Source organism: Oncorhynchus mykiss, chromosome 7 (genome assembly GCF_013265735.2).
Source record: "Oncorhynchus mykiss isolate Arlee chromosome 7, USDA_OmykA_1.1, whole genome shotgun sequence".
NCBI lineage: Eukaryota > Metazoa > Chordata > Actinopteri > Salmoniformes > Salmonidae > Oncorhynchus > Oncorhynchus mykiss.
Genome location: NC_048571.1, coordinates 67096037 through 67119799, shown reverse-complemented (window position 1 = coordinate 67119799; position 23763 = coordinate 67096037). Strand labels below are relative to the sequence as shown.

The 23763-nt window shown below is 42.3% G+C and overlaps 1 protein-coding gene across 1 annotated transcript; it reads right to left on the bottom strand.

Annotated features, from left to right (window-relative positions):
- Positions 1-7572: 7572 nt before the first annotated feature.
- On the bottom strand, positions 7573-17698 carry LOC110528302 (transmembrane prolyl 4-hydroxylase). The gene is made up of 9 exons (XM_021610256.2): positions 16407-17698; positions 16141-16222; positions 15768-15958; positions 15166-15262; positions 13075-13237; positions 11760-11945; positions 11374-11464; positions 9069-9192; positions 7573-8784 (listed from the first exon to the last, which is right to left on the bottom strand). Exons 1-9 carry the CDS (start codon positions 16776-16778, stop codon positions 8555-8557), a joined length of 1536 nt encoding a protein of 511 aa, XP_021465931.1. The 5' UTR covers positions 16779-17698; the 3' UTR covers positions 7573-8554.
- Between the last annotated feature and the right edge of the window lie 6065 nt (positions 17699-23763).

Genomic DNA, 23763 nt, shown 5'->3' with positions numbered 1-23763 from the left:
AGGCTATATACAGGGGTACCGGTACAGAGTCAATGTGGAGGCTATATACAGGGGGGTACCGGTACAGAGTCAACGTGGAGGCTATATACAGGTGGTACCGGTACAGAGTCAATGTGGAGGCTATATACAGGGGGTACCGGTACAGAGTCAATGTGGAGGCTATATACAGGTGGTACCGGTACAGAGTCAATGTGGAGGCTGTATACAGGTGGTACCGGTACAGAGTCAATGTGGAGGCTATATACAGGTGGTACCGGTACAGAGTCAATGTGGATGCTGTATACAGGTGGTACCGGTACAGAGTCAATGTGGAGGCTATATACAGGTGGTACCGGTACAGAGTCAATGTGGAGGCTATATACAGGGGGGTACCGGTACAGAGTCAATGTGGAGGCTATATACCGGGGTACCGGTACAGAGTCAATGTGGAGGCTATATACAGGGGTGTACCGGTACAGAGTCAATGTGGAGGCTATATACCGGGGTACCGGTACAGAGTCAATGTGGAGGCTATATACAGGGGTACCGGTACAGAGTCAATGTGGAGGCTATATACAGGGGGGTACCGGTACAGAGTCAACGTGGAGGCTATATACAGGTGGTACCGGTACAGAGTCAATGTGGAGGCTATATACAGGGTACAGAGTCAATGTGGAGGCTATATACAGGTGGTACCGGTACAGAGTCAATGTGGAGGCTGTATACAGGTGGTACCGGTACAGAGTCAATGTGGAGGCTATATACAGGTGGTACCGGTACAGAGTCAATGTGGAGGCTATATACAGGTGGTACCGGTACAGAGTCAATGTGGAGGCTATATACAGGTGGTACCGGTACAGAGTCAATGTGGAGGCTGTATACAGGTGGTACCGGTACAGAGTCAATGTGGAGGCTATATACAGGGTACAGAGTCAATGTGGAGGCTATATACAGGTGGTACCGGTACAGAGTCAATGTGGAGGCTGTATACAGGTGGTACCGGTACAGAGTCAATGTGGAGGCTATATACAGGTGGTACCGGTACAGAGTCAATGTGGAGGCTATATACAGGTGGTACCGGTACAGAGTCAATGTGGAGGCTATATACAGGTGGTACCGGTACAGAGTCAATGTGGAGGCTATGTACAGGGGGTACCGGTTTTTGATTTTATTTTATTTTACCTTTATTTAACTAGGCAAGTCAGTTAAGAACAAATTCTTATTTTCAATGACGGCCTAGGAACAGTGGGTTAACTGCCTGTTCAGGGGCAGAACGACAGATTTGTACCTTGTCAGCTGGGGGGTTTGAACTTGCAACCTTCCGGTTACTAGTCCAACACTCTAACCACTAGGCTACCCTGCCGCCCAATGTGCGGGGGCACCTGTTGGTTGAGGTAATATGTACAGGTAATATGAGGTAATATGTACAGGGTGCAGGTCGCTGTTGCTAACACTCTCCTAGGAGGACTCATCCAGGTCACAAACAGAACAGTTCAGACGCTAATAGAAAATGCAATACAATACAACACAAGACAATATTCTACACTACGCTTCAATACAATACAATACAACATAAGAGCTATGACACATAATCAGACAATCATGGATAATTTATCCTTACTATGACAGACAATAAGTATACACTATGTTGTGTTTGAATTTTCATGCTTCCACTTTTAGGTGGCACTGGGGGTGGTGAAGTTTGTGTTTGTGGGTATCTACCTGTCGGAACCCCTGGTGCGAGCCTACACAAAAGCAGCTGCTGCCCATGCTGTGGTTGTGTGATCGCACAGCTCTTTGGGGTGTCAATCACATGCTTCAGTGGACCACTGTCACTAGTTTATGTGAGTACCGTGCGTGTGTGTTTACATCATGTGTGTGTGTTTGTATCATGTGTGTGTGTTTGCATCGTGTATGTGTGTTTGTGTTTGTGTGTGTGTGAGTGACACTAATTCAACTGACACTTTAAGTCAACCTCTGAACTACACCCTGACCCTGCTCTAATATCAGTGTGACCCTTGTCCTTAGACCCTGGTGGAGGTGTGCTCCAAGCTGCCTTAAACCCATCTCCCCACTCTGTTGGTCAGTGGTGTATCCATGGTGTTTCTAATCGCAAGCAAGGAAATCAACTTTTGCAATCAGTGCCCAACTGCCCATGCCCATTACAGTGGAAGTCATCACAGTCAGTTTCTATGATACTCTTGTCCCTTGTCGTACAGTCTATTCTTGATCTACATCCCCTGTTGTTCTGTCAGTCTCTTCTTTATGTTTTTTTTCTACAAAACTATCTTGACTGGTCGTATGAACATTTGAACTTTGAATATTTGACAATGATTATTTGTTTGGGTATATAATGGTAAAATAATTTCTGTCCAGTCTAGTTCATGTTGACGAGTCTTGGCTGCTGCATATGAAAACAGACATGTAGCAGAACGGCCCTAGTCTAAAACAGAAGAGATAAGTCAACTATATGACTCTTCCAATGTAGTGTATTAGTATCATACACAGCAGACACAGTGGATTCATAACTAATTTTTACATTTTTTTATGTTTTAACCTTTATTTAACTAGGCAAGTCAGTTAAGAACAAATTCTTATTTAAAATGACGGCCTACCCCGGCCAACACTGGGCCAATTGTTCGCTGCCCTATGGGATACAGCCTGGAATCAAACCAGGGACTGTAGTGAGGCCTCTAGCACTGAACAGCAGTGCCTTAAACCGCTGCGCCACTCGGGAACATTTCTGACTTCTGATTGACCCCGACCAATGTCCACTAAATGATTGACGTGATGTTTTCCTCTCAAAATTCCCACCAGACCAGTTAAATTGAGAAGATTGTGACTAAGTCGTATTGAAAAGGGTGTGTTTTTATTTTGATAAAGATTGTGGCAGCGACGGTGATATTGTCCTACACCTACCAAACTCAGTAGTGGGGGATATTCCCAGAGGTTAAGTATTTAGAGTGAAAGAGACAGTGTTTGCACTCAACAGTATGTGTGTGTGTGTGTGTGTGTGTGTGTGTGGGGGGGGGGGGGGGTCATAAAGTGTGTGTGTGGGAGTGAAACAAGTAATAATCATTAATAGCTTGTTTGATCTTTCAAATTGTACTTCTCCTTCTGTTGACCTCTACTCTTGCTGGTATCTGTTGATTCTTATTACTGACCCCTGCTGGGTCATGATTGAGATGTTTCTACAACTTGACTAGAGTCCACCTGTGGTAAATTAAATTGATTGGACATGATTTGGAAAGGCACACACCTGTCTATATAAGGTCCCACAGTTGACAGTTCATGTTAGAGCAAAAACCAAGCCATGATGTCAAAGGAATTGTCCGTAGAGCTCCGAGACAGGATAGTGTCGAGGCACAGATCTGGGGAATGGTACCAAAACGTTTCTGCAGAATTGGAGAGAGCACCGAGGCCTCCATCATTCTTAAATGGAAGAAGTTTGGATGCACCAACTTCCTAGAGCTGGCTGCCCGGCCAAACTGAACAATCGGGGGAGAAGGGAGATGACCAAGAACACAATGGTCACTCTGACAGAGCTCTAGAGTTCCTCTGTGGAGATGGGGAGAACCTTCTAGAAAGACAAACATCTTTGCAGCACTCCACCAATCAGGCCTTTATGGTAGAGTGGCCAGACGGAAGCCATACCTCAGTAAAAGGCACATGACAGCCCGCTTGGAGTTTGTCAAAAGACACCTAAAGACTCTCAGACCACGAGAAACAAGATTCTCTGGTCTGATGAAACCAAGATTGAAATCTTTGGACTGAATAAAAAATAAAATAAATATTTCACCTTTATTTAACCAGGTAAGCTAGTTGAGAACAAGTTCTCATTTATAACTGCGACCTGGCCAAGATAAAGCAAAGCAGTGCAACACAAACAACAACACAGTGTTACACATGGAATAAACAAGTGTACAGTCAATAACTGTCACGCCTTGACCTTAGAGATCCCTGTTTATTCTCTATATTTTGGTTAGGTCAGGGTGTGACTAGGGTGGGTACTCTAGTTTTTGTATATCTATGTTTTCTTTTTCTTTGTTAACCTAGTATGGTTCCCAATCAGAGGCAGCTGTCTATCGTTGTCTCTGATTGGGGATCATACTTAGGCAGCCCTTTTTCCCACATTCAGTTGTGGGATCTTGTCTTTGTTTGGTTGCATGTATTTTTGCACGACGATCGTTGTATTGTTTATTGTTTTTTTTGCTGGTTCACATTTTAATAAAATATGATGAACTCAAATCACGCTGCGCCTTGGTCTACCCTTAACGACAAACGTTACAATAACACAATAGAAAAAAATAAAGTCTATATACAGTGTGTGCAAATGGAGTGAGGAGGTAAGGCAATAAATAGGCCATAGTAGCGAAGTAATTACAGTTTAGCAAATTAACACTGGAGTGATAGATGATGGTGTGCAAAAGAGCATAAAACTGGACGACCAGTTAGATATACCTGCTGGAGCACGTGCTACGGGTGGGTGTTGTTATCGTGACCAGTGAGGTAAGATAAGGCCGAGCTTTACCTAGCATAGACTTATAGATGACCTGGAACCAGTGAGTCTGGCGACGAATATGTAGCAAGGGCCAGCCGACTAGAGCATATAGGTCGCAGTGGTGGGTGGTATAAGGGGCTTTGGTGACAAAACAGATGGCACTGTGATTGACTGCATCCAGTTTGCTGAGTAGAGTATTGGAAGTTATTTTGTAAATGATGTCGCCGAAGTCAAGGATTGGTAGGATAGTTAGTTTTACGAGGGTATATTTGCCGGCGTGAGGGAAGGAGGCTTTGTTGCTAAATAGATTCTAGATTTAATTTTGGATTGGAAATGTTTAATATGAGTCTGGAAGGAGAGTTTATAGTCTAGCCAGACACCTAGGAATTTGTAGTTGTCCACATATTCTAAGTCAGAATCGTCCAGAGTAGTGATGCTAGTCGGGCGGGCGGGTGCGGGCAGCGAACGGTTGAAAAGCATGCATTTGGTTTTACTAGCGTTAAAGAGCAGTTGGAGGCCACGGAAGGAGTGTTGTGTGTCATTGAATCTCGTTTGGAGGTTAGTAGGGTTGCCAGTCCAAGGTCGGTGTCGAGGGTCGCCGTTCCAAGGAGGACACTAAAGCGGACAAAGACTATGGTGGAGTGGGGTCCACGTCCTGCGCCAGAGCCGCCACCGCGGACAAATGCGCGCGGGGGGGGGGGGGGGGGGGGGTACTGTCACGTTCTGACCATAGTTCTTTTGCATTTTCTTTGTTTTATTGTTGGTCAGGACGTGAGCTGAGTGGGCATTCTGTTGTATGTCTAGTTTTCCCATTTCTATGTTTGGCCTGATATGGTTCTCAATCAGAGGCAGGTGTTAGTCTTTGTCTCTGATTGGGAACCATATTTAGGTAGCCTGTTTTGTGTTGGGTTTTGTGGGTGGTTGTCTTCTGTCTTCGTGTGTCTGCACTACACAGAACTGTTTCGTTTTTTCACATTTGTTGTTTTGTATTTTGTAGTGTTCACGTGTATCGTCTTTATTAAACATGATGAACACTAACCACGCTGCGCTTTGGTCCTCTTCTTCGTCCACAGAAGAAAGCCGTTACACACTGGGAGACAAATTCACCTTTCAGCAGGACAATAACCTAAAACACAAGGTCAAATATACACTGGAGTTGCTTACCAAGATGGCATTGAATTTTCCTGTGGCCTAGTTACAGTTTTGACTTAAATCAACTTGAAAATCTGGAGGACAGACAGTGTCACCCTAGTGACAGAGTCGGAACTGCAAGACAGGGACACCACCACTCTGGGCTCCACAGTGAGGATACCATGAGCCGGGACCTGGATAAGTTCTCCCAGGGCTCGCTGGGCAAGAGGACTTTTGACATCCATTCCATCATCCTAGACCTATCCACGGCTAACTTCATCAACACCGGGGCTATCAAGACCATGAGAAATGTGAGTGGGTGATGATGAGGAGAGGGAAATTATGAGATCGGGGAGATGGCCTTGAATTGAAGAGACAAAAATCAGGAATGTACCTCCAATAAAAAGCATAAGGGGAGAAAATGATTAGGATGACAATGGTTTGGTAGGTTGAGATAACAGGATCAGTGGGTCCCCCACAGGATGGTTGAGCTTACGTAGGCTATGGCGATTAGGATGAGGTTGTAAGTAACATGAACATTTCCCAGGACATAGATATCTGATATTGGCAGAAAGCTTAAATTCTAACTGAACTGTCCAATTTACAGTAACTATTACAGTGAAAGAATAGCATGCTATTGTTTGAGTGCGTAGTTATGAACTTGAAAAGTTATTAATAAACCAATTAGGCACATTTGAGCATTCTTGATACAACATTTTGAACAGATGTAATGGTTCATTGGATCAGTCTAAAACTTCACACATGCACTGCTGCCATCTAGTGCCCAAAATATAAATTGTGCCTGGGCTGGAATAATACATTATGGCATTTCTCTTGCATTTCAAAGATGGTACTTTTTTTTTTAAACATGTTTTTTTCTTTGTATTGTCTTTTACCAGATCTAATGTGTTATATTCTCCTACATTAATTTCACATTTCCACAAACTTCCATGTTTCCTTTCAAATGGTATCAAGAATATGCATATCCTTGCTTCAGGTCCTGAGCTACAGTTAGATTTGGGTATGTCATTTTAGGTGAAAATTGAAAAAAAGGTTCCGATCCTTAAGAGGTTTTAAAAGCAGAGTGCTTATCCTCCAGTCCAGTTTTGACAGATATTTTACAACTTTGGTGAGATTGATGTTACTGTCTACATGGCTAGGTGTCAATTTAAGTGAAACCTGTATCTGTAGCTAATAAATTAATAACTCATTACTTTGAATAGGATGTGTAAATAACTCATACTCTTACTATCCAGCATCTGTAGTGGAGCAGTTAAGAGCTGGGAGTGTTCTTCTGAGTCCATCACTAAAAGACATCTGTTTGCTCCAGTCCATGATGCTGCGCTTCACTGCCTTGGCCACCAGAGAACATCAACGCCGAGCTGTGAGTGTTCACTGATGAGAGACATGCATATCTGCATGCCAAAACACATACAATACAATCATTCAGTACAGTTAAATGGAAAATACAATATGGAAGACTCTGTAAATATTAACCATGTCTGTAAATGTCATTGCAGGAGATGCAGTGCAACACCAAACTCTGAGGAGCCTTACCCGAAGTCTGACATTCTGCATATTTCTCATATACTTTCTGTTATGGGGGTGGGCCTACCCTTTTGAAAAGTTACTGTAAATTGGGAATATAGTATACAGGTATATACTGTGTATATGGTAGTTCTAATGCTGCAAGAAATGCATGACTGCGAGGTCAGTGCATGAAACCTCAATGTATCAACATTTAAAAAAAAGAGCTTAATAATTAATGAAATACCTACAAAAAATAGAAGGTACAGTAAACCCCTACAATGTCCAAATAATATCCTCCCCCGAACAAGAGCAACAGAGCAGGGGGACTAGTTGCCAAATATGGATATGCTTCTGCCAGGGTTCTGTCAGAAACAGCTTTGGCAATGGGCCTTACTTGATCTCTGTGACTCCACTGAAATTAGAGAAATAACTATTACTCAAAACCTAAAGTATACTTTATTTGGAGCAGAGGAAAGTGATTCAGTGCATTTTGGAACAAACACAAAACAAGGTGAACAACACAACATGGAACAAAGTGAACAATATGGAATAAATAAATAATACTTTAAAAATACATATACATCCAATACCGGAAGTAGATTGAGAAGTACTGGAATCAAGTGACAGAATGAAAATAATTTCCCCCATACATAAAACATAGATAATAAAACAATCTGTGCAACGTTTAAATAACAGTTAACATGCTTCATCACATCTGAAGATGGGGGAGGGGTCTTTGGGTGATGGCAGACAACGTCATCACCCAAAGATACAGAGGATCAGAGCAGACATGATCTAAAGTCATCACTCTAGTCTATGTTAAACATGACACTGTAAAAACCTGCACAAAGCCTAATGTAACAGCTCATACGAATGCACGTACATGCAAATAGTAGCATGATTGACCCTCTGCAATATGTGTATCAGAATGACAGTCTCACTCACTGAAAATCTAACATGAATGTTTTGTGACACACAGAAGGGAGGTAAAATTGTGCATACATATAATGTAAACAAAGTTTGGAATTACACATGAATTCAACAAACAGTGAACAAACAAGGAAATCAGAAAATTTGTTTTTTTTCCCCCTCTCACAGTTGCATAAATCCTAAGTGACCACAGTCCCTGAATATCAAATATCTCTTCGTACTGGCCAGAGGTGTCGTCATGGGAGATTGTGAACAGCAGGACAGAGTCAAGTTAGGTTGGGGCGTGGGGTGGTGGTAGGGTAGCTTTCTGGTAGCTTTGGGCTGAAGAAGAGGGGTGGACGAGGTCTATGCCCACAAACTACAATGTCTGAACAAATATTTGAACCACCCATCTTTGGGACCAGCTTTCAAAGTTGGAACTAGTGTAATTAGTGGACTTAAGGGGAGGTTATTGTTTTTGGTTTCTAGGCTACAGCAGTACAGCTACAGTTCCTGATGGGAGTCAGCAGTGTGCAGTTGTTCAGGGCTGGGCTGAGACTGCTCCCCCTCGTCCTCTGCGTCCTCCTCCCCCTGCTGTGACACCAGCTGCTGGTAGCGAGCCTGGCGCTGGTAGTCCGGGTCGATGTTGATCCAGTTATTGGCCACCCACTTAGTTCCGCGGGTGACCACACAGCCGCCGTGCAGAGAGTACTCATCCTGCTCCCCCACCCAGCCTGTGGGTAACAGAGAGCAGTTCATATGTGCATTCAAAAGCAGCTTTGATAACAGCATAACTGACATGTGGACTAGTAGGAGTATTCTTTTTCAATGCGTTTCTAAAACAGTGGGCATAACCTTCATCAAAACTACACATGCTTCAGTTTTTAAATAAGGACCTGAACAGCAGTGATAGAATGAAGGGGTAAATTGCTGTGTACAATAAGTTGTGTGTCCTGTCTGATGGGCAGTAATTAAGCTGTAGTAGTGTGTACATTGAAGGGTCATTCTATGTCTGTACCTTGTCCATCAGAGAGGTAATTGTACCATAATACAGCTGTCCCTTTAGTAGGGTTCACCCTCAGGTTGCTCTTATCACAGTTCTTCCTCGTGTCCATAAGATCCACATCGTTCTGAATCAGAGACTGAAAACAAACATACGCACCAGGGCTTGACATTAACTTTTTTTTGCCAAAAGCTCAAGTCACTTGTCCCAAAATAATACATGGTCTAACACAATTTTTACATCACTGTATGATGCAAGGAACCACTTTACAAAATAAAATGCATTGCTATCCATTTTACCATAGAGAAAGACAAAACAAAAAAAACTCTGCCTATTGGCTGCCTTGCATATTCAAGCCTGTCTCAAAATACAACAATGCCACTTTAAGGCTCTCCTGGAGGATGGTTGGCCACCCTTGGTAGCCTATAAAATATTGGGTAACACTATACTTGTCACCCAATGTCATAACACATTCATAACCATGGCATAACAGCTGACATAACTTGTCATAATATGGTCATAACACTGTCATGAGCCACATATTTATTGTTACATATATTGCGTTATTTTATGGCTGGTTATATCACCTACATAAGTGTCAAAACCCACATTTATTCAACAAATGATTCATTACAACAAAGGATTTAAGAAACAAACATTCAAAACAATAAAAAAATCCTTGGCAGGGAAATAACTAATTTGAATATATGTGGGTTGACACTCTTGTGTAGGTGTCATAAGCAGCCATAAAATAATGCAATATGTCACAACAGGTGTAAATATTTGAGTCATGACAGTTATGTCCATGTTATGACAAGTTGACAGTTGTTATGACATGGTTATGACCCTGGGTGTCAAGTAAAACGTTTGACCAAATATTGCAACAATACATTGACCAAATACTTTCTCTTTATAAAATAATTCCCTCCAGAGTTCTAAATTATGGGCGTCCCATCGTCCCTGTGACAATAAAAAAAAATATATGTCTATGATTCAAAACGGACTCTGGGACGACAGATCCCAAATTCATACAACCACTGCACATAAAAAATATTTAAAAAGCAATGAGGCTGATGGATCAGACCATTTAGCTTAAAATGTTGATGACGTTTTATTTCTTCATATTACACCCCCAACAACGTGCACATGGCTGTAGGTTATGCGTGAATGTTCCAAAATGCAATTAGCGGGAAAAAACTGTCCTCAAAAGCACATCAAATGTGCGAGCTGTTTAATTTGACAAGAGATTTAAATATCCGTTAGAAACGAAGAAAGGGGAGATCTAAAGATCCATCAACTAGCATGGGTTACTAATATGACTAGGATTATGCCTTCGGCTGCTGGACAATACAATAAAGTTGATTTGAAAACCAATAGAACATGAGAAAAATGCTAGGATATTAAGTGTTTATAAAATAATTCCTTCAGCATTTCTATGATGGTATTTTGGCTAGCCTACTTTGAAACAAGTTAAGACATGCTTCATGAAATGACATAAAATGTCCAGGTTTTAAACAATTAAGTTTATGGTTAAATAGTTTCAAAATGTTCCTCAGCTCAGATTCAAGATGGGTGATGTGCGGTGCACAACAGGCACTGTCCTTCACTCTCCGGTCTTTTTACTATTTGATCTGAACAAACAGAGCCTCGTGTTTTTCAACAGAATCAAGCCTTTAAACGTTAATAATCCTTCATTAGACTATATTTGTCACACATGACTGGTGTTTAGCCAATATTTATATTTTTGTAATTAAAGGTATCATTAAAGCATCGGGTTGGACATGAGGCTCTAGCCAATATGTATGTCACCCACACTTTGACAAGTAGGGTTATTTATTTATGTACATGAAAAATAGATTTGAATATTATCCCAATGTTGGCCTCTCTGATCCTATTCTGATTAAAGTAATTGAGGCGCCAGGTAGCCTAGTGGTTAGAGTGTTGGGCCAGTAACCCGAAAGGGTGCTAGATCGAATCCCCGAGCTGACAAGGTAAAAATCTGTTGTCCAGCCCCTGAACAAGGCAGTTAACCCACTGTTCCTAGGCCATCATTGAAAATAAGATTGTGTTCTTAACTGACTTGCCTGGTTAAATAACATAAACAAATATTTTTTTCAATTGTTTGATATTGTGATTTTTACATTTGATTTTTTAACTTGTTCAGGACAAGAGGACAAGCCTTAATGCCAAGCCCTGCACACATAATCACTCATTAATACCATTGACAAAAACATAGAGATACAAACACGCAAACACGTAATATAGAAATTATATAAACATACAAGAACCCACACACAGACACACAGAGTAAATAACGCACCACTTCCTCATATGTCCTGTTGTCTGCCACAGGGAACGCGGTCTCCCCACCCCCCTCAACAGAGTTTAGGTAGAAGAGAACTGTGATGTACCTGGGTGTGCAACAAAACATTTAATACACACACAGACCAACAACACCATAGATATGTAAGACTTAGTCACAAACTAACTGATATATTTACATGCGCTAAGTTAAAGCCATACACCACATAGTTTACCACAAACACATCCACCTAACGTTCACAGACTTTACAGTACATTATCACACAATAACTCCACCTAACCATCTTAACCCAAAGGACATCTAACCAGAATTATGAATATACAGTATTATTAAAACAAAGCCAAGATCAAGGCGTTGGCTGACTCAACACAGCACTCTCTCACCTGCAGGAGGTCTCGAAGGGTGTGGAGGTGTTGGCAGCGAGGCGTGTGTGTGTGCAGGCTGTCTCAGGGTAGACAGGGCCGCTGTCGTGGTGGGCGTGGTAGTGACCACCCTGCTCATAACGCACCACCTGGAGTGGCTCACTCAGATCCACCAACGCAGAGGGCAGCCGGGTCAGACGGGTCACCCTAGGGAGGAGAGACAGAAGAGAAAAGAGAGAGAAAGGGACAAAAATCCTTAACATCAGATTCCAATAACCTTGGCCATGGTGTTTATTCTAACTGTTTTTATTCATGTATTCAAACAGATACTGAACAAAACTATAAACACAACATGTAAAGTGTTGGTCCCATTTTACACAAGTTGAAATAAAAGGTCCCAGAAATGTGCCATACGCACAAAAAGCTGATTTCTCTCAAAAGTTTTGCACAAATTTCTTTACATCCCTGTTAGTGAGCATTTCTCCTTTGCCAAGACAATCCATCCACCTGGCAGGGTGGCATATCAAGAAGCGGATTAAACAGAATTATCATTACATAGGTGTACCTTGTGCTGGGAACAATAAAAGGCCACTCTTAAATGTGCAGTTTAGTCACACAACACATGCCACATGTCTCAATTTTGAGGGAGCGCGCAATTGGCATGCTGACTGCAGGAATGTCCACTAGATTTTATGTTCCTTTCTCGACCATAAGCAGTCTCCAAAGTTGTTTTAGGGAATTTGGCAGTACATGCAACAGGCCTCACAACAGCAGACCACGTGTAACCACACCAGCCCAGGACCTCCACATCTGGCATCTTCACCTGCGGGATCTTCTGAGACAAGCCACCCAGACAGCTGACGAAACTGAGGTTCTTTTCTGTCTGCAATAAAGCCCTTTTGTGAGGAAAAACGTATTCTGATTGACTGGGCCTGGCTCCTCAGTGGGTGGACCTGGCTCCCAAGTGGGTAAGCCTAGGGGCCCAGTCATGTGTAATCCATATATTAGGGCCTAATGAATGTATTTAAATTGGCTGATTTCCTTATATTATATCAGTAAAATCATTGAAATTGTTGCATTTATATTTTTGTTCATTATTCTTGGCTTAAAAAAAAAAGAGAAAAAAATCCTCTATCCCAGTGTTATCTATACACATGCAATGGAAACAATATCAGTAAAATCCCACTACTCTTTTCATACAAAACTATCCGTCATTAAAACATTTGGAATAGTAACGTAATAGAGGGAATAGAAGAGAGAGAGGAGAGATAGAGAGACCAGTGCAGAGGCGAGACTATGAGGCCAAGACAACATTTGACAGTGATGCTCTCCTCACCTCTTCTTGAGGTCTCGGAGTACCTGATGTGCCCCCTTTCCCTGGTACAGCCAGGTGTGTCTGCTGTTCCTGACCAGCTGGCTGCTCTTCACCCCGCGCTGCTGCAAGAACCGCTGGAACGCATTACTGTCCAGACTCCTGAACTCCTCCAGGCTCAGCAGGCCTAATGCAGACACACACAGACAGATTGACAGGGGTCACAGACACACAGGGGTCAGATAGCTATCACAAAGACACACAGACAGGGGTCACTTAGCTACAGGTACAATTGAAGTCGGAGGTTTACACACACTGAGGTTGGAGTCATTAAAACTCATTTTTCAACCACTCCACAAATGTATTGTTAACAAAACTATAGTTTTGGCAAGTCGGTTAGGACATCTACTTTGTGCATGACACAAGTAATTTATTCAACAATTGTTTACAGACAGATTATTTCACTTATAATTCACAATTCCAGTGGGTCAGAAGTTTACATACACTAAGTTGACTGTGCCTTTTAACAGCTTGGAAAATTCCATAAAATTATGTAATGGCTTTAGAAGCTTCTGATAGGCGTATTGACATAATTTAAGTAACTTGGAGTTGTACCTGTGGATGTATTTCAAGGCCTACCTTCAAACGCAGTGCCTCTTTGCTTGACATCATGGGAAAATCAAAAGAAATCAGCCATGACACAAGTCTGGTTCATCCCATTTGGGAGCAATTTCCAAATGCCTGAAGGTACCACGTTCATCGGTACAAACAATAGTACACAAGTATAAACACCATGGGTCCACGCAGCCGTCATACCGCTCAGGAAGGAGACGCGTTCTGTCTCCTAGAGATGAACATACTTTGGTGCAAAAAGTGCAAATCAATCCCAGAACAACAGCAAAGGACCTTGTGAATATGCTGGAGGAAACAGGTACAAAAGTATCTATATCCACAGTAAAAACGAGTGCTATATCGTCATAACCTGAACGGCTGCTCAGCAAGGAAGCAGCCACTGCTCCAAAACCGCCATAAAAAAGCCAGACTGTGTTTTGTAACTGCACATGGGGACAAATATCGTACTTTTTGGAGAAATTTCCTCTGGTCTGATGAAACAAAAATAGAACCGTTTGGCCAAAATGACCATCGTTATGTTTGGAGGAAAAAGGGGGAGGCTTGCAAGTCGAAGAACATCATCCCAACCGTGAAGCACAGGGGTGGCAGCATCATGTTGTGGGGGTGCTTTGATGCAGGAGGGACTGGTGCACTTCACAAAATAGAGGAAGAAGAATTATGTGGATATTTTGAAGCAACAACGCAAGACATCAGTCAGGAAGTTTAAGCTTGGTCACAAATGGGTCTTCCAAATGGACAATGACCCCAAGCATATTTTCAAAGTTGTGGCAAAATGGCTTAAGGACAACAAAGTCAAGGTATTGGATTGGCCATCACAAAGCCCTGACCTCAATCCTATAGAATATTTGTGGGCAGAACTGAAAAAGTGTGTGTGAGCAAGGAGGCCTACAAACCTGACTCAGTTACACCAGCTCTGTCAGGAGGAATGGGTCAAAATTCACCCAACTTATTGTGGGAAGCTTGTGGAAGGCTACCCAAAACGTTTGACCCAAGTTAAACAATTTAAAGGCAATGCTACCAAATACTAATTGAGTGTATGTAAACGTATGACTCACTGGGAATGTGATGAAAGAAATAAAAGCTGAAATAAATCATCCTCTAGTATCATTCTGACATTTCACATTCTTAAAATAAAGTGGTGATCCTAACTGACCTAAGACAGGGATTTTTTTTCCTGAATTAAATGTCAGGAATTGTGAAAAACTGAGTTTAAATGTATTTGGCTAAGTTGTATGTAAACTTCCGACTTGAACTGTATACCTATATGATAAGCCTGACAAGAAGAAGCTCGTGGAGACGTTGCTGTGGATGATCATTGTCCCTGTGCAAAGAATACTACTTTTTATTTTCATGCTTGTTCCCTGGAACTGGTTTTCAATTTGACTTGGTGTCACAGACGGATTATAGTGGATGTATTCTGTTGGTGTTATGGATTAGTTAGCTCTGTATGCTGAGGCCTTGCTGAGAATGACACTCTCTTACCGTTACCGTCAGGGTCAGCCTTCAGTCCAGCATAGATCTCTCTCAGATTCTCTGGTGTTAGCCAGATCCCATCCCTCACTCGTGAATGGGTCAATATCTGTAGAAGGCCCAGGAAACACATATATAAAATGTTTTTTTTTTTTAATGTAAAAAAGCACACATTACACAGACATATAGAAGATAATACAATACATCTTTATTGATCCATTATAAAGGAACAAAATACATTGATATTTTGCTGCCACAGTACCCAGCCCCACCACCCAGTGCGCACAGTACCCAGCCCCACCACCCAGTGGCCTTGTGGTTCGAGTGTCTGCCCTGAGATTGGAAAGTTGGGACTTCAATCCAAACACTGTAAAAATTGGGACCCGATGAGTCTCTGCTTGGCACTCAGCATTAAGGAGATAGAATGTGGGTGAGGCCCTGCGATAGACTAGTGTCCTGTCCAGGGGGTGTACTTGTACATCAAGCTGCCTCACGCTAGAGAAACAGGAGATAGGAACCTGCTCCTATGATCTAGTCTGGCTCGCACAAACCAAGACTTGTGCAAGGTTACTTACTTCACTCACAGACACACACATGCCTGCTTGCCCACCCACCTCCTGGAGTTGGAGCTGTCCGTCCTGATTGAGGTCCAGCAGGTTGAAAATCTCATCAGGGCTAAGGTTGAGCTGCTCCGTCAGCTCCTCCTGTCCTTCAGGCACCATCACCTGGCTCTCCATCAGGCCCTTCAGCTGGGCCAGCTGCACCACCACACGACACTCCTCCTCAGACAGGAACCCTGGGATCTCTGGAGAGACAGATACACACACAGCACACACACGCGTAGGTGTTCACACACACGCAAATGCACGCACAAACACACACACATTCAACTTCAACGTAAACAGAGAACCTTTGAGAGCAATGACAGCAGACACTAACTCCGTGAAGAGGGCTGAGCAGAGCAGAAGTTTAGTAGCGAGCTCTCACCAAACAGTAGGGGCTTCAGGCTCAGGGTCCGCATCTCATGCACTTTGTCTGGCACCAGTGACACTTTCTGGACATGGCCCACCTGAGAGACAACACTGTGACTATAACTTCATGCCTTCAAGATTACATGGAACGCACCATTCATATGGAAGTAGAATAGCACAACTGACACTAGCCCAGCGCTGAAGCTTATTATACACCTACTTTCTGCAAGGTTGAGTTCTGGGCTAAACAGACACAGAATTACACGGGCATCCTTATCTCACCCGTATGCCCTCTAGGCGTGGAAGGTACATGTCCCGCTGAAAGCCAGAATATGACGGTTGCTGATGGGACTCGGGAGGCTTGTGATGACTGCTTCCCCCGCTTGCCTCATCCCTGTTCTGGGTGGCCAGTACGTCTCCCGGGCCGTTGTTGTAGTGCACGTATAGGAGTAGCACAATGACATTGATGATGTATACATGGAAAAAGACCATCACCACCATGAAGTAGGAACGGGAACATATGCTGCTCTTCTGCAAAGGGACCCGCTCTCGTGGCATAGGGGGTAGGGTTGGTAATGGCAGGGTTTCATGTTCATCGCCGTCGTCGCAACACTGTGGTTCAATCATCTTTGACCTGATATGATTACGGACCATAAGCTTATTCACTGGTGTGTTGTTCTGATTACATTTGTGGCTCTAACGAGAAAGACATGTCATTGAATTGACGTTGTAAACAATGGAGTCAGTTCTCTTCTGGTAGGCTAGGTCATAAAAGTTACCGCATCAGTGCACAATCCATACTGTCCCGACTCAAATCACCATATCTTGCCAGTCATAATAACCATTCTCTGTTATGGTACCTGTCAACTAGCTAGTTTATGTTATTATTTTCTCTAAATATAAGCGACGAAACATGTGAAGTTTGGTGGTTCTTTAGGTTGAAATCACAGCAACGTTAGTTCTAAATCACACTCCCAGCACCGCAGAGGACTTAATCCAGCGTCTTGTTTACGTTGCGATTTCAGCTATCCGTGTTGCGTACTTCTAAAAATAGAGGAAAAATAGCCATTTCAAAAGGTGTGCGATATATCCATTCGAAGGTCCTTGGTGCAGTAATCATCTAGTAAAATTGAAAAACGAACAAATATGCGGCCGACCCCGAACTCTCATTCCTGCCACAAATTCCTCTGTGGCGTTTGTTTTCCGGCTGATAATGCGCCACCATTGCCCTGACAATTACTGCAGTAGCTCATCTCGCAGCTACTTCAAACTATCACGCTGACAGCGAGCAGGGAGCAAAAGGACAGTAGTGCCCCCTGACGGCTCGAGTCGACACTGCATGCTGATTCCCTTGCGAAAGTAAGTGATTGACAGTGCATTTCCACGTAACACTTAGGCTCGGTCTTTCAACCAAATGGTTAATGCACTTTTCAGGTCAGTTCAGATCAGAGTGCAGAGCCGCGCGTGTGCACAGTTGTTGATATTCTTTGCTAGTTTGCAAGTTATTAGCCCAGTTATAGATAAGTATAGGTCAGCAATGGGGAGTTGCTGCTTAAAAAAGTAACTCCTTGCACAAAACGTGTAGGCTACATTTCAAAATGTCTTTGAAAAGCCAGGTAAAAAGCTTACGTCTTAATTAAAGGGGCAATGTTGTATTTTGAGACACGCTTGAATATTAGGGGTAGCCTACATTGTCTAAATATCTGTATGGTAATAATAATTAATTGTATTTTGTAAAGGAGTTATTGCATCATACAACACAATATCGTTTACAGTGACCTCTTTGGCCCATGGTGTTACAGAACAAGTTAAAAAATTATGAATTAATGTCAAGCCGTTCATAATGTAAAAACGTTTTTAAAAGTCTCATGCAATGTAGTCCTGCACTGAACACCACATATAGGCTGATGTAGGCTATATTTATTTAACCTTTATTTAACTAGGCAAGTCAGTTAAAGAACAAATTCATATTTTCAATGACAGCCTAGGAACAGTGGGTTCGTTCTGCCCCTGAACAGGCTGTTAGAGCGTTGGACTAGTAACCGAAAGGTTGCAAGTTCAAATCCCCGAACTGACAAGGTACAAACCTGTTGCCAAGCAAGGGCTTTGGGATGGAGATGCAATATGGCAGTCGTGCCAACATATCTCATTAGCCACCTGGTGGAAGGGACTTTTTGGATCCGAGGCTCTTTGCCCTGTTGCCTCCATCATCCTCCAAATCCAACCAACATCAGCCACCTCAGAGCGCAACTGGTCCTTGTTTGGGAACACACACACCAAAGCACGCAACAGGCTGACCAATACAAGGGTTGAAAATTGGTGGCCATCCTGGCAAATTTTAGGCTTTTTGAGCCTGACAATGAGCCATCTTATACAAGGTTGGAAAGTGACAGTGAAGATGAGGCCTCAGAGTCTGATGTTCAAGAGGTGGACATTGAGGAGGTCCAGGGAAAAGACATGGAAGCCTGAGAAGAAGATAACCAAAGATTTAGTTTCCAGACTATCATTTTTACAGATGTATGTTGAAAACGTTTTTGGGAGATGCGATGGATCATTGGGGATCATTCAATATTCCCTTTCTTTTGTTGTTCAGTGAAATCATCCCATGTGAATAGTCAACTCATTTATTTAAAGTTCAATTTGTAACTAAATAGCTTTTTTATTTTTTATTTTGGAAGGATTTAATTATTTTCAATTATGTCTACTTATGTTAAGGTAAAAGGTTTCTGTTTCTGTCTCCATAAGATATGGTAAATATATCCAATGCAAAAAACATCTACATTTAAATGGTATTAATATTAATTTGCATATATTTCCATTAATTCCCATATATTCCTGTTAATTCCCACAGAAAGTTTCCACCTCTGAGTATTCCACAAAATGTGCTACCCTAGCATTGAGTGACTCAGTCTGTATAAGTGACAGCCAATGTTAAAATTATACCTTCAAGTCATATGGCCAAGGTACAGTTGATGTCGGACTTTTACATACACTTAGGTTGGAATCATTAAAACTCGTTTATCAACCACTCCACAAGTTTATTGTTAACAAACTATTTATTTGTTATTTTATTTTTATCTCACCTTTATTTAACCACGTAGGCAAGTTGAGAACAAGTTCTCATTTACAACTGCGACCTGGCCAAGATAAAGCAAAGCAGTTCGACACATATAACAACACAGAGTTGCTCATGGAGTAAAACAAACATACAGTCAATAACAGTAGAAAAATAAGTCTATATACAATGTGAGCAAATGAGGTGAGATAAGGGAGGTAAAGGCAATAAATAGGCCATGGTGGCAAAGTAAATACAATATAGCAAGTAAAACACTGGAATGGTAGATTTGACAGTAGATGAGTGTGCAAAGTAGAAATACTGGGGTGCAAAGTAGCAAAGTAAATAAATAAATACAGTAGGGGAAGAGGTAGTTGTTTGGGCTATTTATAGATGGACTATGTACAGGTGCAGTGATCTGTGAGCTGCTCTGAAAGCTGGTGCTTAAAGCTAGTGAGGGGGATAACTTTTTCCTGTTTCAGAGATTTTTGTAGTTCGGTCCAGTCATTGGCAGCAGAGAACTGGAAGGAGAGGCGGCCAAAGGAGGAATTGGCTTTTGGGGTGACAAGTGAAATATACCTGCTGGAACGCGTGCTACAGGTGGGTGCTGCTATGGTGACCAGCGAGCAGAGATAAGGCGGGACTTTACCTAGCAGGATGACTTTACCTAGTAGATGACCTGGAGCCAGTGAGTTTGGCGACGAGTTTGAAGCGAGGGCCAGCCAACGAGAGCGTACAGGTTGCAGTGGTGGGTAGTATATGGGGTCTTGGTGACAAAACAGATGGCACTGTGATAGACTGCATCCAATTTGTTGAGTAGGGTGTTGGAGGCTATTTTGTAAATGAAGTCGCCAAAGTTTACAGTCTAACCAGACACCTAGGTATTTGTAGTTGTCCACATATTCTAAGTCAGAACCGTCCAGAGTAGTGATGTTGGACGGGCGTGCAGGTGCAGGCAGCGATCGGTTGAAGAGCATGCATTTAGTTTTACTTGTATTTAAGAGCAGTTGCAGGCCACGGAAGGAGAGTTGTATGGCATTGAAGCTCGTCTGGAGGGTTGTTAACACAGTGTCCAAAGAAGGGCCAGAAGTATACAGAATGGTGTCGTCTGCGTAGAGGTCGATCAAAGACTCACCAGCAGCAAGAGCGACATCATTGATGTATACAGAGGAGAGAGTCGACCCAAGAATTGAACCCTGTGGCATTTGACACACTGAACTCGGTTGGAGAAGTAGTTGGTGAACAAGGTGAGGCAATCATTTGAGAAACCAAGGCTGTTGAGTCTGCCGATGAGGATGTGGTGATTGACAGAGTCGAAAGCCTTGGCCAGGTCAAAGAATACAGCTGCACAGTATTGTTTCTTATCGATGGCGGTTAGGACCTTGAGCGTGGCTGAGGTGCACCCATGACCAGCTCTGAAACCAGATTGCATAGCGGAAAAGGTACGGTGGGATTCAAAATGGTTGGTGATCTGTTTGTTAACTTGGCTTTCGAAGACCTTAGAAAGGCAGGGTAGGATAGATATCGGTCTGTAGCAGTTTGGGTCAAGAGTGTCCTCCCCTTTGAAGAGGGGGATGACTGCGGCAGTTTTGGGAATCTCAGACGATACTAAAGAAAGGTTGAACAGGCTAGTAATTGGGGTTGCAACAATTTCAGCAGATCATTTTAGAAAGAAAGGGTCCAGATTGTCTAGCCCGGCTGATTTGTGAGGGTCCAGATTTTACAGGTCTTTCAGAACATCAGCTGACTGGATTTGGGAGAAGGAGAAATGGGGAAGGCTTGGGCGAGTTGCTGTGGGGGGTGCAGTGCTGTTGACCGGGGTAGTGGTAGCCAGGTGGAAAGCATGGCCAGCCGTAGAAAAATGCTTATTAAATTCTCAGTTATAGTGGATTTATCGGTGGTGACAGAGTTAAACTATAGTTTTGGCAAGTTGGTTAGGACATCTACTTTGTGCATGACACAAGTAATTTTCCAACAATTGTTTACAGACAGATTATTTCACTAATAATTCACTGTATCACAATTGTGTTTACATACACTAAGTTGACTGTGCTTTTAAACAGCATGGAATATTCCATAAAATGATGTCATGGTTTAGAAGGTTCTGATAGGCTTATTGACATCATTTGAGTCACTTGGAGGTGTACCTGTGGACATATTTCAAGGCCTAACTTCAAACTCAGTGCCTCTGCTTGACATCATGGGAAAATCAAAAGAAATCAGTCAAGACCTCAGAATTTTTTTTGTAAAATCTCCACAAGTCTGGTTCATCCTTGGGAGCAATTTCCAAACGCTTGAAGGTACCACGTTCATCTGTACAAACAATAGTACGGAAGTATTAAACACCATGGGTCCACGCAGCCGTCATACCGCTCAGGAAGGAGATGCGTTCTGTCTCCTAGAGATGAACTTACTTTGGTGCGAAAAGTGCAAATCAATCCCAGAACTACAGCAAAGGACCGTGTGAAGTTGCTGGAGGAAACAGGTACACAAGTATCTATATCCACAAAAAACAAGTTCTATATCAACATAACCTGAAAGGCCGCTCAGTAAGGAAGAAGCCACTGCTCCAAATCCGCCATAAAAAAGCCAGACTACGGTTTGCAACTGCACATGGGGACAAATATTGTACTTTTTGGAGAAATGTCCTCTGGTGTGATGAAACAAAAATGTAACTTTTTGGCCATAATGACCGTCGTTATGTTTGGAGGAAAAAGGGGGAGTCTTGCACGCCGAAGAACACCATCCCAACCGTGAAGCACGGGGTTGGCAGCATCATGTTGTGGGGGTGCTTTGCTGCAGGAGGGACTGGTGCACTTCACAAAATAGATGGCATCATGAGGCCAAATCATGAGGAAAATGATGTGGATAAATTGAAGCAACTTCTCAAGACATCAGTCATGATGTCAGGAATTGTGAAAACTGAGTTTAAATGTATTTCGCTAAGGTGTATGTTAACTTCCGACTTCAACTGTATGTCTCCATGGCTTTGATGCAGATTGAAATATGGAAGTTGAAGCTTGGTCGCAAATGGGTCTTCCAAATGGACAATGACCCCAAGCATACTTCCAAAGTCGTGGCAAAATGGCTTAAGGACAACAAAGTCAAGGTATTGGATTGGCCATCACAAAGCGTTGACCTCAATCCTATAGAAAATGTGTGGGCAGAACTGATAAAGCGTGTGCGTGCAAGGAGGCCCACAAACCTGACTCAGTTACACCAGCTCTGTCAGGAGGAATGGCCAAAATTCACCCAACTTATTGTGGGAAGCTTGTGGAAGGCTAACCAAAACATTTGACCCAAGTTAAACAATTTAAAGGCAATGCTACCAAATACTAATTGAGTGTATGTAAACTTCTGACCCACTGGGAATGTGATGCAAGAAATAAAAGCTGAAATAAATCATTCTCTCTACTATTATTCTGACATTCCACATTCTTAAAATAAAGTGGTGATCCTAACTGACCTAAGACAGGGAATTTTTACTATGATTATATGTCAGAAATTGTGAAAACTGAGTTTAAATGTATTTCGCTAAGGTGTATGTTAACTTCCGACTTCAACTGTATGTCTCCATGGCTTTGATGCAGATTGAAATATGGTTGTTTAATGACAACTAGTGGTGGGGACACGCAACTGCAGGTAATTTGGGTCAATATTCTGCAGTATTTTTTTATATTTTTATTTCACCTTTATTTAACCAGGTAGGCAAGTTGAGAACAAGTTCTCATTTACAATTGCGACCTGGCACCTGTTTAAGTGCTGTTTAATTTTTTCCGTGGTGCATGCAGTTAATTTACGTAAACAAAATGGTAGCTACTGAAATTTTGGTTATGATGTTATTACAAATGGTATTACATTATAGGATATATTGTTATATGCGTCAGGACCAGCACCATCTTCAAGTGATACAGTTTTGTCAGGGAGGAGTGTGGAAGTGGAGGAAGAGGTGAAAGACAGTGCAGGCAGTACCACTGCAGATGATGAGGATGGAGCAAATGAGAAAAGGAGCACAGAAAGAGGTAGACAAAGTGAGGATGTTGAAAAACAAGCTGATCGGTGACTTTCGGTGACTTCTTGGTGAGTAAGGCTGAGCAAGGGCAAGTGATAACTGTTAAATGTTATGGCTTTGGATATTGGATCACTACACACATGATGCCCACAGGCTGAGAACAAGACTGAGAACAAGTAATTTTGCAAAGTAATGGCTGGATTGCCATAAAATTTGTTGTGCACAATCAAGACCCCAAGTGGAATAAACCTATTGATTTGGTGACCTCTTGACCTTTCCTCTAGCGCCACCATCAGGCCTTTTCAATACCATTTCCATTTTGTTTTCCATTTTCCATTTCCACTTTTACAGCTGCTTATTTTCTAGTTGGTATGTATATTTAGATCAAAAATCTGCTGCTGATTTTATTATTTTGTTTGTTATATCATTCTATAGATGATTATTTTATTTTAATTGAAGAGGTCAATGTGTATTTAAGTTATATGTATTTTAAGTTATTCATTAATGTTAAGATCATTTTCCATTCAAGCATTTTATCATTAAAATCACATTCAGAGTGTAAAAGATGGGCT

What these genes read in the sequence shown, in the direction of transcription:
- LOC110528302 (XM_021610256.2), bottom strand. Translation starts at nt 16,778, where the DNA reads ATGGTCCGTAATCATATCAGGTCAAAGATGATTGAACCACAGTGTTGC. An exon ending in CCTGAAGCCCCTACTGTTTG is followed by an intron (nt 15,959 to 16,140) that starts GTGAGAGCTCGC and finishes CTGTCTCTCCAG; the next exon opens with AGATCCCAGGGTTCCTGTCT. An exon ending in CCCTTCGAGACCTCCTGCAG is followed by an intron (nt 11,465 to 11,759) that starts GTGAGAGAGTGC and finishes TTGCACACCCAG; the next exon opens with GTACATCACAGTTCTCTTCT.